The sequence below is a fragment of the Rhinolophus sinicus genome, linkage group LG16 (genome assembly GCF_036562045.2).
Source record: "Rhinolophus sinicus isolate RSC01 linkage group LG16, ASM3656204v1, whole genome shotgun sequence".
Taxonomy (NCBI): Eukaryota; Metazoa; Chordata; class Mammalia; order Chiroptera; family Rhinolophidae; genus Rhinolophus; species Rhinolophus sinicus.
In genome coordinates, this window is record NC_133765.1 from 20112783 (window position 1) to 20130107 (window position 17325).

Below are 17325 nucleotides of genomic sequence, written 5' to 3' on the forward strand. Positions count from 1 at the left end.
TGTACCGCTATTATTTTTTAAAATAATTTTAAAATATTTAAGTTGACAACTACTCTATGTAGTTGGTGCTGTCCCTGTTTTATAAATGAAGAAGAGAAGTATGGTGAGGTAAAGTGGCTTGTCCATAGCTTGGAGGTAAAAAGCCAGGAATGTCTGTCTGCAGAGTCTGGGCTCTTCACTACAATGATGACTGAAGCTTGGTATTTCACAAAGTATTCCATGAATGGACAGCTCTATGGTTAAAAACCACTTCCCTTTCTTTATGAAATTCAACTGCCTTGCATGGTCCTAGACTTACACATTTTCCACAAGCAGAGAGGAGGCAATTAATTGGTGTGCCCAGGCCTGTCAACAACTCATTAGGCAGCGAAGTGTGATTTCAGCAGTGGGTTCTGCAGTGGAGCTGCCTAATGAAAGTCCATTTTCCACTACATAGCAGCTGAGTGACTTTGGGGTGAGTCACTGCACTTCCCTGAGCCTCAATTTCCTTATCTGTAAAATCTGGTACCTACATGACCTCTATTTTGAGTTCCAGATCTGACTGTACACTGCTTTCCTAGATACCGCGACCTGCGTCTTCCACTCACCTCTCAAAATTGATATGAACAAAAGAGTCCCTCCTGTTCAGAACCAGCTACATGATTTATGAGGGACAGTGAGAAATGAAAATGCAGGGTGCCTTGTTAAAAAATTGTTCAGAATTTCAAGACAGCGAGGGAGCATTGCATCAAGCACAGGGCTGTGGGCAACTGCTCAGGTCCCATGCCTCTAACAATACTGGCCTTGCTCCAGTGATCCCTTCATGAGTCACCCTCTCAGCTGCATCTCTCTCCTCTTGTCCAGTCACACCCTCTATGCTCCTCCAGTCATAACGGACTTTGATCACTTTGAATCCCCCAAGCATTTGCTTCTGGCCTGGGTGGTCTCTTTCTTCTTTCTCTTTGCCAGCTCCACCCCTTTTGTCCTCAGAACCTTTTTGAAACATTCCTCTGTCTTCTACTTTGAACACCTTATTTTTCTTCACACCTTTCTGGCAAGTTTCTTCAAACTCTCTGCCAGCTTACCTTCCCCTATGCAGTTTTCGTTTTATTTTTTATTGTTTGTGGAATCGCTGGGTTTTATTTTAGCTTTAAAGTAGATAATCAAGTTCACATTGTTCAAAACAAGCATTGGCCAGTGCTTAACGTCTGTTATCTACCACTAAAGGGTGAGTGCTATGACCATAACCTTAGGCCAGTACACATTCCCTAGAGCCTCAAATTTAAAAATTTGGGGCAATCTTCAAATCGAGTTTGGAGGTCTAAAGGAAGAAAAGATCAAACAACCTTAAAACTTTACTTCCCAAACCACAGCATCTTGGTGTGAATATTTGTATAAATCTTGTAATTATCCTTTGAGGAACACAATATGAAAATCATGTGTACACATTAAAAGCTCAAACGTGTTAAATATACATTTAAAATATACTACGAGTTGTATAACTCCGCTTGGCCTTCCCACCGCTAAGGCTCAGAAAATATAAGTGTCTTCTCAGGTCTCTAAGCAAAATGTCTGCTTTTGCTTTATTTTATTCCCGGAACAGCGAACACACCAAAAGAAAAGCCAAGCCGATGGCTCTCAGTGAAGCGAGCCACTTAGCGCCCCTGGCGGCGGGTTTTCAGCTCCGGGAGCCTGGCTCCAACGCCGCCTAGCAACTGTTACTAGGACAAGGGAACGCGCGCCCACGCTCCTCGGAGTAAGTGCTCCCCTCTGCATCCCAGAAGGCACTGCGTTGCCTTTAAGTTTTCCGCCCTCCTCCATCCCAACATGCAGCGGGGCTCAAACGCCATGCGTCCGTCATCGAGATAATTATAGAAGTGCTTGACTATACGCCTTTGTTTAAATACCAAAACTGTCTGTAGTAGGCTCATAGGTAGAAAAGATCTCGAAAGAGCCGTCATAGCGATTTGTTTTGGAGGGTTTAGTTTTAAATCTTGAGGAGGAAAGCCCGTCTTTTCCTAGATTCGCTCAGGCACCTTATGGGGCAGCCCTCACAGACCGGCGGCGTGGAGGTCCTCGGGGGCCTACGCGAGGCACGCACGGGAGGAAGTGGCGCTATCAGTCCGCGCGTGTGTCGTAGCCCTTTCAGCGTGGAGCCATGGGAGGCCTGGAGAAGAAGAAGGTGAGGCGGAGAGGTGCCGGGGCGGGGTGGCGAGGTGGGAGGTGGGAGACAGGAACGCGACGCAGCTTGGGGACTGCACCTTTCTCAGGCCTTGGTCCCTCGTGGGCACAGAAACGATTGGGCTCCACGCGACGGGAGACAGCCGTGAGAAGGGGTCCGAAGATGGGCGAGGAAGGCACTACTCGCCCGGTGAAATCCGGGAAAGAACCCTGGAGTAGGGCTGTAAGGGAGTTGGTTACCAAGCATAGTTTCACCCCCAAAGCAGGCCCAGCCGAAGGCCAGCTGTTATCTAAAACTTACGTCCTTTTCTCTGGAACCAGCCCTTGCCCCTGACACTGGGGATGGAAACGTGAACAATCAGTTGTGGTCCTGCTTTTCCCGAGCTTATTTGCTAGTGGGGAAGGTGAACTCTTAGATAACCAAAGAAAACTATCGCAGATTGTTACGTGTGCTGTGAAGGATGCAGCGGGAGGGACAAGGATGGAGAATGTCAAAGGATACCTATTTGTCTTGGAAGATCTCTCAGAGTCATAGCATTTAAGCTGAAATCTGAAAGCTTAGGAGACCTCGGATGGGATCAGGGACACGGGAGTGCTTACAAAAGCCTGTCAGGGGAAACTAAGTGCCATGGCCTTTAGGTGGGGAAGGCTTGCTGTGTACAAGGAATTGGAAAGACGTCATGATTGCTGGGGTGTAATAAACCAAGGGAAGAATGGCATCAGCCGATGGATCATGCAAGAATGGGACTGGATCATGCAAGTCCTGTCAGCCACGGTGACAGGAGTTTGGCTTTTAATATAAGCACAGTAGGACTCTAACGGGGGAGTAACATGATCAGTTTTTGAAGGAGTTCTTGTTGCTGTATGGATAATTACTTTGGTGTTATGAAAAGATTGGGGAAGGAATGAGGGTGAGGAAAATGTAGTTGACTCAAGTGTTTCTTTCAGCTTGAAAGTTTCTTTGGCCAATTTGTGTTTAACCCGACACACTGTGGAGCACCCAATGGGTACTAATGATTGGAACTACAAAGATGTAAGATGGGAAATCCTGCCTTGCGTCACAGATGCAGATATATAAACAAATCACGACAGTTTTTAAAGCTGGGTTTCACAACCCCTTTGAGCCAGATAAAGTTTTGTTGTGGGAATGGCGGTCCTGTGCGTTGTAGGATGTTTAGCAGCATTTCTGACCTCTTAACTCACTAGATGCCAGTAGCACCCAACAGCCCAAAATGCCTAATCCCCCCCCCACAGACACACACACCCACGGAGTAAAATCCCCCAGCCAAGAACTACTTACCCCTTACTGTTTCAAAGGATAAGCGTGGTGACAGAGGTATGTGTGGCATAATGCCCTGGAAAACACTTTTAATGAAAACTCAACTTTCTGAGACAGTCTGAAACTGTATCCCCAGGACTTGGCATGGGCCTAATCCCCGGTAGGTAATCAATGCCTGAAGGAAAGAGTGAATGAAGGGTATGTTTCATGACTGTGGGGTTATTCACAAACATATCCCTCGGGAGGATACAGGTGTCTATCTTGAGAGCTGCACCTGGCCATCCAGGCCCCTGCTTTCTTCCTCCAGGGGAAGAGCTTGTTTAGAAGGGATGTGCTTGGTTCGCATGGCACGGTGCTTGATAGAGTGCACTGCTACACTCACAGAGATGTGAGTGTGAGGCAGCAGCTTGGGACCACACACATCCAGGTGGTGGCACAGCATTCTCCTTGGAAGCAGATAGAGACCAGGGCTTTTGTCTTGATTGCCCTTCAACATTTACCTTAATGCTCGGAACATTGTAGAGATCCTGTTATTGTCTGTTGAATGAGTGAATCAAGGAATCGATGAATGGGGAAGGGGAGAGGCTTTCTGGCTTAGAGAATGCATTCTCAGCCAGATGATATCACCCCCAAGGGGACAAAAATTGGTGTGGGGTGGTCGTGGCCCTCTCAAGGACCACATTACACAAACTGATCTGCAGTACATTGGTGGTATTATAACATTTCTTGGGGCTGTGAGAGGGGGCGGTTAAAGGGAAGAAAGGTCTAAAAAGGCTTCTGCTGGTGGTGGAGTGGTAATAATTTAAAAAAAAAAAAAAGGAAAACATTGGCTTAGTGAATTAGGCATTCAGGCTCTGGACCCAGACCTAGGTTTGGATCCCAGCCCCAGTCCTTAAAAAGCTATGTGACCTGGGCAAGGTATTTCACTGAGATGTCTCCTCCCACGTGAAATAGTAGGAGTTTTAATGGCACCCACCTCACAGTGTTGTGGGGATTAAATGAAATAATATGTGGAAATTACTACCCATTGTGGCTGGTACTTAGAGCCACGATGTGCCTGGCACAGCACCTGATCATGCCAACCTCATGGTCCCCGGCACCATGGAGATGTATGTGTCCTTTATACTGACCACTGCAAGGACAGTGCAGAATTCATTCCAGTAGGTGGGCTCCCTCCCTGTGGTGTTTCCTATCCCAGAAGCCTCTGGGCTACTTATCCCGAGTGAGAGTTGCCCCTGGCACGAAGCATGCCCACAGACTGATGTCAGTCATTGCAGTCATTGCTTTTCTTTCTCCCCAAGTATGAACGAGGCTCTGCCACCAACTACATCACCCGAAACAAAGCCCGGAAGAAGCTGCAGCTGAGCCTGCCCGACTTCAGGTGTGTTAGGGGGCCCTCGGGGGTGCTTGGGGAGTGAACCCTTGTCTTCCCTGTGCTGCCACAAACTCCGTCTGGAATTCTGATACCCCTCCTCTTTCTCACCTGGCCTTGCCTTAGTGCGCTGTGCTTTGCCAGGTGTGGTCTGTGGGGAAGCTGTAGGAGACCTGGGTCACTCTGCCTTCAGTCATCACAGTGGGCCCACCCATACAACACACTGCTGCTCTCTGTCTGGGTTTTTGTCGCTCATCCCTAATCCTGTACCTAGGAGTTCTCAACTCCCCGTAGAGTCAAATCCAGACTCCTGCATGGCCTGTGGGCACTGCCCCCTAGCTTACTATAGTCCTTCCGGTGTGCCCAGCACTTTTCACCCTCACAGCCCTTGTCCTTTTCAGAATGCTCTTCCCTCCACCCTTCATATGGCTTAAATGTCGGGTTCTCAGCAAGGCCTTTCCTGACTCCTCTTGCTAAAAGGGGTACTTTCCATCTGGCCCCATCAACATCCTGATTGTGTTCTCTCTGGTGCTGGTGATAGTCTGCATTATGTGATTTTGGGGGAACTGGTAATTATCTGGCACCTGCACTGGAATGGGACTTCTCCAGAGGCAGGCCCCCATGTTCTGTTTACTGCTGTTTCCCAGGCTTAGCATTTTTATTGACAGACGGAATGGCCGTTGTCTTGCAGGCGGCTGTGTATCCTGAAGGGCATTTATCCCCATGAACCCAAACACAAGAAGAAGGTTAACAAGGGCTCCACGGCAGCCCGGACTTTTTACCTCATCAAAGACATCAGATTCCTCCTCCATGAACCCATTGTCAACAAGTTCCGGGAATACAAGGTGAGGCCTGGGCTCTAGGGTGTGTTTGGATGGGCCTGTCAACAGCTCTGTGACCCCACTCACTCACTGTGACCTTGGGCACATTGTTTAGTCTCTCTGAGCAAGCAATTCTACCTCAAAGGAGTGTCTCAAGGATTGACTGAGCTCACCTGTGGAAAACGTTTGCACGGAATCTGGCAAATGATTAATGCTTTACCTATTGTACTTTTTCCCTGGTTCTTTTGAAAAAGCATAAATTTATTGCTTCTGAGACAAAGATGGTGCTATATCAGAGGCCCTCAGGTGTGTTCTCTGCCAAAGAACACACCTATTCAGATTCAGATTCTTTCTAGAATTGGTCTCAGGAGACCAAGCTTTTCATTCCACAAATAGAAACCATTAAATACTTAAATACCACGGGGAAAGTAGAAGCCTGTTTATACCAAATGCAGATAATTGAAAATAGACTGTTTGAGGTGGCTGGATGGCTCAGTTGGTTAGAGCGTAAGCTCTGAACAACAAGGTTGATGGTACGATTCCCACATGGGCCAGTGAGCTGCGCCCTCCACAACTAGATTGAAGACAATGAGCTGCCACTGAGCTGCCGGAGGGGCAGCCAGATGGCTCAGTTGGTTAGAGCGAGGGCTGTCAACAAGAAGGTTGCCAGTTCAATTCCTCCCGCATGGGATGGTGGGCTGTGCCCCCTGCAACTAAAGATTGAAAACGGCAACTGTACTTGGAGCTGAGCTGCGCCCTCCAAAACTAGATTGAAGGACAACGACTTGGAGCTGATGGGCCCTGGAGAAACACATTGTTCTCCAATATTCTCCAATAAAAAGAAAAAACGAAATAAAGAAAAATAGACGGTTGGTGAAGCAGGGCGAGGCTAAGGCCCTTGATGGGAGGGTGGGGCGCCACCTGGTGGCCACAGGGGACTGGCCAGCAACTGCTGCTGGCCCCCTTGCCCAAGTCCACTGAGGTGGATGGCTGGCCCTATTTTGCTGCTGCAGTCATACTCCGCTTAACAATGGGGATGCGTTCTGAGAATTGCCTCATTAGGTGATTTCCTCGTGTGAACATCGCAGAGTGTGCTTACACCAACCTAGGTGGTCTAGCCTGCTACACACCTGTGCGGTATGGGATAGCCTGTAGCTCCTAGGCTACAAATCTGTACAGCGTGTTACTGTACAAAACAACACGAGATTAAATCAAGCACAAGACAAAGTGGGGCGACTAAGAGATGAGGCTGCTGGGTGTAACACGCCATACTGCTTTACAGCAACCTTTCTTTTAGTAAGTAGAAAGAGTGCACGCTAAAATAACAATGAAAAGTATAGTATAGTAAATACATAAGCCAGTAACACAGTTGTTTATTATCATTATCAACTGTGACGTGCTATACACAAGACGCTATCCGTGTGTACGACTGGCAGTGCAGTAGGTGTGTTTACACCAGCATCGCCACAGACATTGCACTCCGACATGACGAGGGCTGGGGCATCACTAGGTGACAGGAGTTTTCCAGCTCCATGATAATCTCATGGGACCACTGCATATGCAGTCTGTTGACTGAAATGTCGTTATGTGGGCTCTGCTCATCAGAGGGGGGCGTTTTGATGTTCCTTAGAGTTGGCTGTTATGCAGGTCTGGGCTGAGGGCGCAGGTGACATGGTCGGGCAGGCTCGGGAGTCCTGCTGCCCCACGTGTCCCTCCTTCATGGAAGAGGGGTCTCCAGCGTCCATGGTGTCCTCTCTTCCAGGTGTTCGTCCGGAAGCTGCGAAAGGCCTATGGGAAGAGTGAGTGGAACACTGTGGAGCGTCTGAAGGACAACAAGCCCAACTACAAGCTTGACCACATCGTCAAGGAGCGGTGCGTGGGGGGCTCAGTCTGAGCACTGGGGAGACTGGGGAACAAGCCCGAGACCCTGCTCAAGCCGCTGGCATCCTTTCGGAGGAAGCAGACCAAAAACCAAACTTCCAAGCTGATTGCAAGTCACACGTTGTGCAGTGATGTATGCTACCTGTGTGCAGGGAGCTGGGGGACTTGTTAGTTATGGGCTTGTCAGAGGACGTCTCTGAGGGGAGACATCTGAGCCAGCCAGGGGAAGCACCATCTGAGCACGGTAACAGCAAGTGCAAAGGTCCTGGGGTAAGAGAGCCAGAGATCTGGGGCGTGCACACCAGGTGCATAGTCAGACCTGGGGGACGTGGCTGGATACCTGATCTTAGCTGTCCCTTGCCCAGCCTTCTCGGTCCCGCTCATTCATTGTCTGAGTTAGGGTTTCTTAACCAGGGGTGATGGCTCTTAACCAGGGGATATTTGGCAAAGTCTGGCGACACTTCTGGTTCTCATGACTGGAATGGGGGGTGGAGGTCTATTGGTTTTTAGTGGGTAAAGACCAGGGCTGCTGCTAACCACCCTACGGTGCATAGGACAGTCCGCACAACACATAACCACCTGGCCCAGAATGTTAATATGGTAAGGTTCATATTACCTGGGCTGAGCGAATGTCCATCCTCTCGGGCTGATGACCTGGGAACACTTAGCCTTAGGCTGGATGGACTTGGCTTCATTGAGTCAGGCCAGTCATGTGCTCGTGCAGGAAGAGCCCTGGCCCAGGAGCTTGGCAGCTGGGATTCTCAGCCCAGCCCTGTAGCCCCCAAGCTGGGCAGCCCGAGAACAGTTCTGCTCCCAGCGGGCCCTCCTCTCTAACAGAGAGATGACGGTAGGTCCTGTCCTGCCTGTGACACACAGCTATGACGTGGAATGTGGAAAAAAGCAAGTGTCTGGATTCTTGCACCCAGGGGGCAGTATGATTGGGGGGGGGTCCCATTCTGTGTTACCCTCCCCTGCCCCAACTTTGTAGCCATTGGTTAAGAAAAAGCAGGTGGCTCAGAAATGATTAGTGCTGTTTCTACAAAAGGCCTGGGTTGGTGGGTTTGTCTGGGAGGTGGGGAGTGAGGAAACTCGGAGGCACCAGGAAACAGGATGCCTCTTCTCCTGTTCGTTACCTTGGCATGAAGTCCCCGCAGCCTTTCTTCCATCTTGGTCGGGGTTTGAAGCCCTGGCAGGCCCCTCCTGACTTGTTTTCAGTGAGTAATGCCATTGAGGGCTAGAAAGAACTTGGCCGTCTCTGGTCCCATGGCTTTCAGAATCCCTTTTTGAAGCAGCAGAAGCCTTTCTGCAAAAGGAAGCTTTCTGGAAGGCGTTTTGGATGCCAGACAGCTGCTTTGGCCGAGGAGGGAGACTTGAAGCCCTGTGTATCCACTTGTCCCCAGGTGCTTCCAGGGAGCTGCAAGAGCCCAGTTTTAAACCACAGTCTGGTCCAATGGTGTCATTTTCCAAATGAGACCACTGGGGTTGGGCGAGAAAAAGTGAACCATGCAGGGTCATAGCCGGGACTGGAATTTCGGTGTCAGTACTCATACTCCAGTGTCCTCTCCGTGATCCATGCCTCTTCCCTCAGTGGGGTAGCTACGCAGTAGTGGATCGTGCCAGGGAAGGCTTGTTCTCGTCGGCTTCCTGATTTATGACAGGATTCCTGGGAGCACTTTCTTGTTCTGGCTCTTCCTGGCCCAGGACCCAGTTCCAGCATTATTACTGTCTGGCTCTAATTGGTTCTATAAACAAGACAGAGGTCTGGGTGATGAGAGACAGGACAACCCACTCTGGTGACCTGTGGCCACGTCAGGACATAGGTGCTGCTATGAGCAGGCATGCCCCCCCCCACCCTCTGCCCTGGTCCCCCTAGGGCAGTGTCACATTTTTCTGCCATCTGTCTTGAAAGATAGATTTCCTTTGAAAGAAGTTTCCACCTTGAGAAAGAAAGAGCCACAGACTTGATCTGCAATCCTTGACCACAATGTGTGGAAGTGGGTCTAGGCCGAGTCCTTGGTTTGCAGTGGGCATCTTGGGGATCCCCGTCAGGATTTCTCTGACCTCAGAGCTAAGTGGGCATGTTCAGGGTCTGTGGTTCCTCGCAGGGCTGTGGGGAAGCTGGTATTACCAGGCCCCTGGGCACTGCCCAACTCTGGTCAGGATTGGGGATTGGGGCCTCCAGGGGTGACCCTGACTGAGCCTGGAAGGAGTGTTCCCCTTCTGGCCATGCAGGTACCCCACGTTCATAGACGCTCTGCGGGACCTGGACGACGCCCTGTCCATGTGCTTCCTCTTCTCCACCTTTCCCCGGACGGGCAAGTGCCATGTGCAGACCATTCAGCTGTGCCGCCGGCTCACTGTGGAGTTCCTGCACTATGTCATCGCTGCCCGGGCCCTGCGCAAGGTGAGCCCAGGGCCACAGGGCGGGGCCCCGCCTGCTCCCGCCCCCGCTGTCCCCTTGGTTTTCACCATGCTGTCCTCTCCCTCCCCCCAGGTCTTCCTGTCCATCAAAGGTGTTTACTACCAGGCTGAGGTGCTGGGGCAGCCCATTGTGTGGATCACTCCCTATGCCTTCTCCCACGATGTGAGTGTGCCCACGGCAAGGGCTTGTGCTGGGCTGCTGCTCTCTCCGGCTCCTAGACAGAGATAGGGCGTGAGCGAAGCAGAACAGGGAGTTTGCTCTCCTGCAGAGTCCAGCATGTGTTGGGTTCCTAAGTTGGTGGGTGTGTGAGGTCGGGTGGGAAACATGCTGCACAGCGTGGTAATAAGAGCTTGAGCCAGCCTGGCTCCGGCACCCCCAGCTGGGTGACCTTGAACATGTTCCTTCACCTCTGTGTACTTCATGTATGATGTGCTTCCACTTTCTACGCATTGTTGTGAGAATTTATGAACAAAATTGTTCCAAGTTCCTGGTACTTGGCCTTTGGGGGTTGCTGAATGAATAGTGAGCAAATGTGGCGGTCTGGACAGAGACTAAGACCAGCCCTACCCTCGGACCCACTGGGGTCCTCATCCTGCTGTGTCGCTGGCAGCTGCCAGACCTTGGCCAAGCTGCTTGCTTAACTCCTCAGCTTCTCCCAGTCCTATCACCCCCGTAGGGCTGGGGGGTTGGGGGGAGATCAGGGAGGGTGAACGCAGGGGAAGCATTTAGTACGTGGCACTACTTATTTGTTCTTTTTAGACTGGGAATTTGGGGCAGGGATCCGTGGAGAGAAATCCTGGTTTTGCCTCCTTATGGGGCATCGTTGGCCTCTAGTCCCCGCAGGGTCTCAGCCAGGCTCACCACCTTCTCATTCTGTGGGCCTGCGTTTGCACAGCTGCCTGCTTCTGCATTGAGTGGGAACTGGTGGCTTTAGTGGAGAGCACATGTGCCAGCCTGGCTGGACAGTAGGTTTGCTGACCTGGTGAGCCAGGGGTCTGGGCTCCTCTTCTTTAGCCTGGGCTGGAGGGAGTTTGAAGGCCAGAACCCCTGACTACAGAGCAGCGGTGACATTTGGTGGCAGGCTGTAGTCTGTTCCCACTCCCTGGGACAGGCATATTTGCTAGAGCCCGTGGCTCTTCCTCTTCCCCATTCTGTTTCCTCCTTTCCTCCTCCTCCCTGCCTTCCCTCCTTCCTCTCTAGCCCTCCGCTCCTTCCTTTTCTCTGATGTCCCACCCCCATGCTGCTCAGACTGGTCTTTGTGTGTCCTCCCGGGTCGTGAATAGGGCCCTTTGGAGGCCAGCCTCCACACAGCTGGGCTGGGGGAAGGGAATGGCCACCCGTGCTTCCTTTCTCCCTGGCCAGCCCACTACCTCTACTTCCTCTCAGCAGATGGGGGACTGGTCCTGGGTTGTAGCCGAGGCTCTGATGTGCCCCATCCCCGAGCAGCCAGTGCTGGGCTCCCCAAAGTAGGACCCAGGAAGGTGGGGGCCTCAGCGCTGTGCTATGGGAAATGGAGCTGGCGCTCAGGTGCTCTCCAGGCCCGTTAAGGGCACTGGCAGATGCTCTTGGGAGGACAGCGGTGTGTGAGTGGGGGGACAGGTGGTGTACCTCTTGGCTCTATGCCCCTACAGCCCAGGTCACGGACTGATGACAGGATGGAGAAACAGCTCAGAGTCATAGGCATGCCCAGTATAAACGGGACATTGTGACACTGCCGATTTGGACGTTGCTCGGCATTGTGGCCTCCTGTCCAGGTCCGGGGGTTAGCAGGACTGGGCTAGCCCCTAGCCTCCCTGGTTGACGGGGGGGCAGTGCTTCTCAAGAACTGAGGTGCTTTGGTTTAGGTCTCTGATCGTTGCCATGTTTTGCTGTATCGATTCCTCAAAGTCAAAGAGGAGCCCTTCCATGTCCCCTGCTTGCTGGGCTGGCAGCTTGAGGGGGTGGCTCTGCCTTTGCCCCAAGAAGGCAGCCTTTCTGCCCACCGTTTTTCCAGAGCTCCCTGGCACTGAGTCAGGCAGCTACCCCAGCCCTCTCTGTCTTGGGCCCTAGGCCTGGGCACTGAATCCTGAGTGTCCATCCCAAGGCTCCTGCCAGGGCTTGGCACTGAGTGCCATCCACCCCTACCCACACTGGGCAGACGGACTGCTCCAGGGCCACCTCTCCCAGCTGGGCCAGTGATGGTTCTGGGCTCTGGGAATACTGCTCCCCCAATCAGGCGCTCACAGGCTCGCCCTGGGGAAGACATTAAATGAAGAGTTTGGGATGGGCAATGGAGAAGGCAGGAGCTCTGACCAGACTGGGCAGAGAAAGTGGCCTCTGCAGGGGCAGAAGTCTGAGCTGGGGCTTGCAGGATGAGGGGAGAGCTGGGGCAGGAAAGGGAGGGTGCCTGCCATTCCTGGGAGCAGCATGACAAAGGCATCCCTTTGCTTCCCTTTATGGCGTGGGGATCTGCACTGGCTTCCAGGACACCCTTAACTCCTAGGACCCCTGTCCAGAGCCCCACTGGTGCCCAGAATGCTCCTGGATGGGGACACGCTACACAGTCCCTTCCCGTAGGGCAGAGCTCCAAAGGATGGGCCACCGTGGAAGAGCTCCTGGTCCTTGGGCAGGCAGCCCCTCACCCCGTGTAGCTTGTCAGTGTTGTCTTTGCCCCCACCCTGCTGAAGCACCTCTTGTGCCCCCCAGCACCCGACAGACGTGGACTATAGGGTCATGGCCACCTTCACTGAGTTCTATACCACCCTGCTGGGCTTCGTCAACTTCCGTCTCTACCAGTCACTCAACTTGCACTACCCGCCCAAGGTAGGGCCCCAGCCCAGTCCAGCCCCACCTCCTCACTGTGCGGGGGGTACAGCCCTTCTGTCCCCACACGAGGTTGGGGGCTGTGGGCATCCTCTTCCTCTGACCTTCCCCTGCCTCCCAGCTCGAGAATCAGGCCCACACAGAGGCAAAAGCCCATGACGACAGCTACGCATTGGACTCTGAGAGCTCTATGGAGGTGAGAGGGGCTTCTAGAACATAGGCCCTGCATCCCCCAGAAGGGTGGTCCCTGGTCCAGGGGTAGGGAGGGTCGTGGCTACATATGTGGTCTCAGGGCTTCCCTCAGAATCCAAACCACTGATGTCCCAGAACTGTCACTACCCCTCCCCAACCCTGGCCACACTCCCAAGTAAGGCCCCCACCTGCAAGCAGCAGCCCCGCAGCCCTGCTTCTTTTCTGTAGAAACTGGCAGCCCTGAGCGCCAGCTTGGCCCGCACAGTGTTGCCTGCAGAGGAGGAGGCCGAGGCGGACGAGTTTCCTGCCGATGGGGTGAGGACTTGGCTGCCTTCCAGGAGTGGGCAGGGCAGGGGGCCACTGGGGCTGAGGGATCTAGAAAGAAGTGGGATGGCGGGGGGTCATCTCCAACCCTTGCCCTCCAGTGGGATTGCAGGCGGGCTCGATGGTGCGAGACTGGTCCCTTTCTTGGCAGGAGATGACGGGACAGGAGGAGGACCGCAGGAAGGAGCTGGAGGCACAGGAGAAGCATAAGAAGCTCTTTGAGGGCCTGAAGTTCTTCCTGAACCGTGAGGTGCCCCGTGAGGCCCTTGCTTTCATCATCAGGTAGGGAGCCCAACAGCACTGGCTCTGCCACACTCTGGGCTGGGTCTTACCCTGCACAGGGCGGTCCTGGACACCGCCCAGTATCCCCTTCTTAGGGCTGTTGTGAGGATTCAACAAAAGAGTGCATGGAAAGTGCTCCGCACGCCCCGAGCACACAGGAAGTACTCATCAGAGGGCAGCTGGTGTCACTTTCTCACCAGCTTAGGGCAGAAGGTCTCCACTGGGCTAGCACTGAAGGTGTAGGCCAGCCGGGGGATCCTGGGGTGGGGAGGGGACAGGCGTGTCCTAGAAGGGTGAGCTTGTGGGCCAGTGGGTCCCAAGGCAGGTAGCACCTCATACCTGAGTGCTCTTGTGGGCTCCCCCTGTGCCTATAGGAGTTTTGGAGGGGATGTGTCCTGGGACAAGTCTCTGTGCATCGGGGCCACCTACGACGTCACAGACTCCTGCATCACCCACCAGATTGTCGACCGGCCCGGGCAGCAGACCCCTGTCATCGGCAGGTAGGCCCCCACGGCCTTCGTCTCCCTCCGCCTGTTTGGGGCTCTAGGTTCAGGGATCTGTCTCAAGGCCCCTGTAGATGCAGTGGGACCTCGGGTGGCCCCCATGACCTCTCTCTGCCTCCATTTTGCACCAGGTACTATGTGCAGCCCCAGTGGGTGTTTGACTCTGTAAATGCCCGGCTGCTCCTCCCCGTGGCAGACTACTTCCCTGGGGTGCAGCTGCCCCCACACCTTTCACCCTTCGTGTCAGAGAAGGAAGGAGATTACGTGCCGCCTGAGAAGCTGAAGTTGCTGGCCCTGCAGCGAGGCGAGCACCCAGGTGAGTGGGAGAAGCCAGGGTGGGCGGGCTCCTTCGGGCTGGCCTTGGCTCCCTGGGCTTCAGCTGCCTGGTTCCCTTCTTGGCTTCAGAGGTGGCAAGCTCCAGAGGAAATGGTAGCAGAGGCCCAAGCACTTTAAACCCACCTTTGGAGTAAGTCTTAGGAGAAGGGAACGTCTTTGTGTTAACAATCAGGTGTTCCTGGATGTTCAGAGTAACTGAGCACAAGAATGGTCTAGAAGTTGTCATTGACGTTTACACAGGTGTGGAGCTCAGGAGTGGGGGGCCTGGAGTTTCCTCTGCAGGCAGCTGGGACTGTGGCCGGACAGGGGCATGGTTGGGACAGCCCAGCACTGCCTGTGGGAGGCGCTCAGGCCGAAGAGGTGCTAGTTCTCGCCCTACCAGGGGCAGAGCAGGCTCCCAGGGCGGTCAGAAACCATTGGCTATTTATAGGAAATTTGAATGAATCTGAAGAGGAAGATGAGGAAGACAATGATGGTGACAGTGACGAAGAGGGAGAAAATGAAGAGGAGGAAGAAGATGTGGAGGCCGGTTCAGAGAAGGAGGAAGAAGCCCGACTAACAGCCCTGGAGGAGCAGCGGATGGAGGGGAAGGTAATGGGTGCAGCCTGGGAAGCCCTGCCCCCCCCCCCACCCGGCAGGGGTGAGTGTGGGGACTTGTATCCACGAGGGTCCCCCCCCGTGTCCCCAGAAGCCCAGGGTGATGGCAGGCACCGTGAAGCTGGAGGACAAGCAGCGGCTGGCCCAGGAGGAGGAGAGTGAGGCCAAGCGCCTGGCCATCATGATGATGAAGAAGCGGGAGAAGTATCTCTACAACAAGATCATGTTTGGCAAGCGGCGCAAAGTCCGCGAGGTCAGTCCCTGCCACCCGCCTGAGACCCCAGGTGTGGCCACCTGTGTGGCTGCACAGGGGAACTTCGGGCCAGCTGGCTCTCTGGGCAGATTCCGGGCCCTCCTAGCCTTGTTCTGAGGCTGCCTGCCTCGCCTGGCCGCATCTTGGCATCAGCAGTTCTCAGTCGGGTTTTCTTCAGGCTTCCGTCTCCTTCCTACACCTGGCTGTTCCTGTCGGCTGGGGTCTGGGGACAGGGCTGCTTGTGGGAATAGAGGTGGACCGGGCACAGAGGCCTCTTCTTAAGAGAGGCCTGCTTTCAGTACCAAGAACAGGAGGACCTGCAGGAGGTTTTGGTTAAGCTTCTGTTTTCTTTCCTCTTTTCCTCTTGTTCACAAAGCCACATATGTGAGGTTGGTGTGAAAGTCATTGCGGTTTTTGCAGTTATTTTTAACCTTTTAAACCGCAATTTTGCACCAACCTAATACTGTAAAAAAAAGTGCAAAAATATAAGTTCTCTGCACATCCGGACTTATTTGGATGGCGAGGAAGTGGCTCACAGTCCTGCCCTTGGGGTGGTCTGTAGTAACAGCGCCCCAGATTTTTTGTGTGCATGTAATAATAGACCTTATTTTGGGGGTGTCACACTACATATAGATTGTTTTGCGGCATGTTTTTCATTTAACCATAGCATGAATGTCACACCATACCTGACCTGTTCCTGCTGGTAGGATTAGATTGTTTTCCACTTTTACTCATTCTTAGAAAATACCCTTGAGCTGTCCCTGCCTAACTTCCCATGTCTCTGCAGCATTAATTCTTAGGAGTATAATTTCCAGGTTGAGAGGCCTACCTGTTTTATAACAGGTGTTGCCAGATAGATGGCCCTGGCCGAAAGACTGTTCCAATTTGACCCTTCCCCAGCAGCTCCTGGTAAAGATTTGAGTGGCACTCAGCTCTCCCACAGAGCAGTTGCCTCCAGCTCTGGGAGCCAGGGGTCCTCCTAACTTGCTGTGGGATCATAAAGTAATAGTTTTAAAAGCAGATGTGAAGACTTGTTTCCCTATCTGAGGTTGTTCTGATAGATTCGTTTTCCCCTGTGGCAATTGCCTGTTAACTTCTCTGGAAGCTCTGCTTTTAAGGGATGGCCTCAAGTAGGAAAAGGGGGAACCCCCTTCCCTGCTCACTTGGCCCCATCACAGCTTGATCCTTCTCTTCCTCCTCATAGGCCAACAAACTAGCGGAGAAGCGGAAAGCCCACGATGAGTCCGTGAGGTCTGAGAAGAAGGCCAAGAAGGCAAGGCCAGTGTGAGTGGTGGCAGCCTCTCGATAGAAAGGCCAGCTCCTGGCCGCTAGACTTGGCACAGGCAGGCCAGAGGACCCAGGCTGGGTGGCAGACCCAGAGTCTCGTCTGTTTTCCTCCCCCTCCTACTCCCGCCAGCCCCAGCTTCCTTTATGCTCTCTGGCTGGGCCCGTGGGCAGGCCTGGCCTCCCTTGGATGGAGCTCTGCTTGTGGCTGGGCAGAGAATAGGCCTCTGCCCAAACCGACTATCTCCTCCCAGGAGTCAGCAACATCGAGAGGAGGGTCCCAGCCAGCGCTTCACCAGCTGCTCCCATTCACCCTGGCTTTCTGTGGTCCCCCTCCCCCCCCCACACACATAGTTACACCCTCATTTCTCCTGGTGCTGTGAGGAGGGGCTGGGGGAGGGTAGGAAAGCATTTGTTAATAAACGGCTGAAGTTTTGCAGCCAATTGAATTCTGTGTTCATGAGCCTTCGTGGGGTTGGAGAAGGGCTACCTCGTGCCCTGACTCCAGGCCGAATCAGCCTGGGTATTTACTGAGAAGGGGCTGGTCATTGCTCAGAGCTCTCTGGATGTCCAAGGACCCCTTTGGGGCTAAGGATGCCAGAAGGTAGGTGCAGAGGTTCTGGGCTTGGGCTCTGAGGTCAGTCTGCCATTGGTTCACAGTCCAGCCCAAATGCTTTTTCTGTGTGGACCTGCTTCCTCGTATAAATTGGGGGTAGACATTCTGGAGCCTGCTTCCCAGGGCTGTATGGGGGTGTTACGCACTCAGTAGTGTGAGGTGTGGAATAAAGTGCTTGGTAAACACCAACTGATTGTCATC

General features: G+C 53.2%; 1 protein-coding gene across 2 annotated transcripts; it reads left to right on the forward strand.

The window, feature by feature from the left end:
• Nucleotides 1-1880: 1880 nt before the first annotated feature.
• PES1 (pescadillo ribosomal biogenesis factor 1) lies at nucleotides 1881-16957 on the forward strand. 2 transcript variants are annotated; one of them, XM_019743116.2, is made up of 15 exons: nucleotides 1881-2161; nucleotides 4741-4820; nucleotides 5503-5656; nucleotides 7395-7504; nucleotides 9746-9917; nucleotides 10008-10097; nucleotides 12621-12737; nucleotides 12859-12933; nucleotides 13158-13244; nucleotides 13405-13535; nucleotides 13910-14035; nucleotides 14170-14354; nucleotides 14805-14965; nucleotides 15063-15224; nucleotides 16429-16957. In XM_019743116.2, the coding sequence occupies exons 1-15, from the start codon at nucleotides 2138-2140 to the stop codon at nucleotides 16510-16512; spliced, it is 1758 nt and encodes a 585-aa protein (XP_019598675.2). In that variant the 5' UTR covers nucleotides 1881-2137; the 3' UTR covers nucleotides 16513-16957. The 2 variants fall into 2 exon arrangements, with proteins under 2 accessions (XP_019598675.2, XP_019598676.2); XM_019743117.2 differs by having other exon boundaries at nucleotides 2012-2161; nucleotides 15066-15224; nucleotides 16429-16649.
• The last annotated feature ends 368 nt before the right edge of the window (nucleotides 16958-17325 follow it).

Bases quoted from the DNA above. Each gene is read 5' to 3' on its own strand.
- PES1 (XM_019743116.2), top strand. From the start codon at position 2,138: ATGGGAGGCCTGGAGAAGAAGAAG. The intron at 9,918-10,007 runs GTGAGCCCAGGG...CCCTCCCCCCAG, and splicing joins CTGCCCGGGCCCTGCGCAAG to GTCTTCCTGTCCATCAAAGG. The intron at 13,245-13,404 runs GTGAGGACTTGG...CTTTCTTGGCAG, and splicing joins ACGAGTTTCCTGCCGATGGG to GAGATGACGGGACAGGAGGA.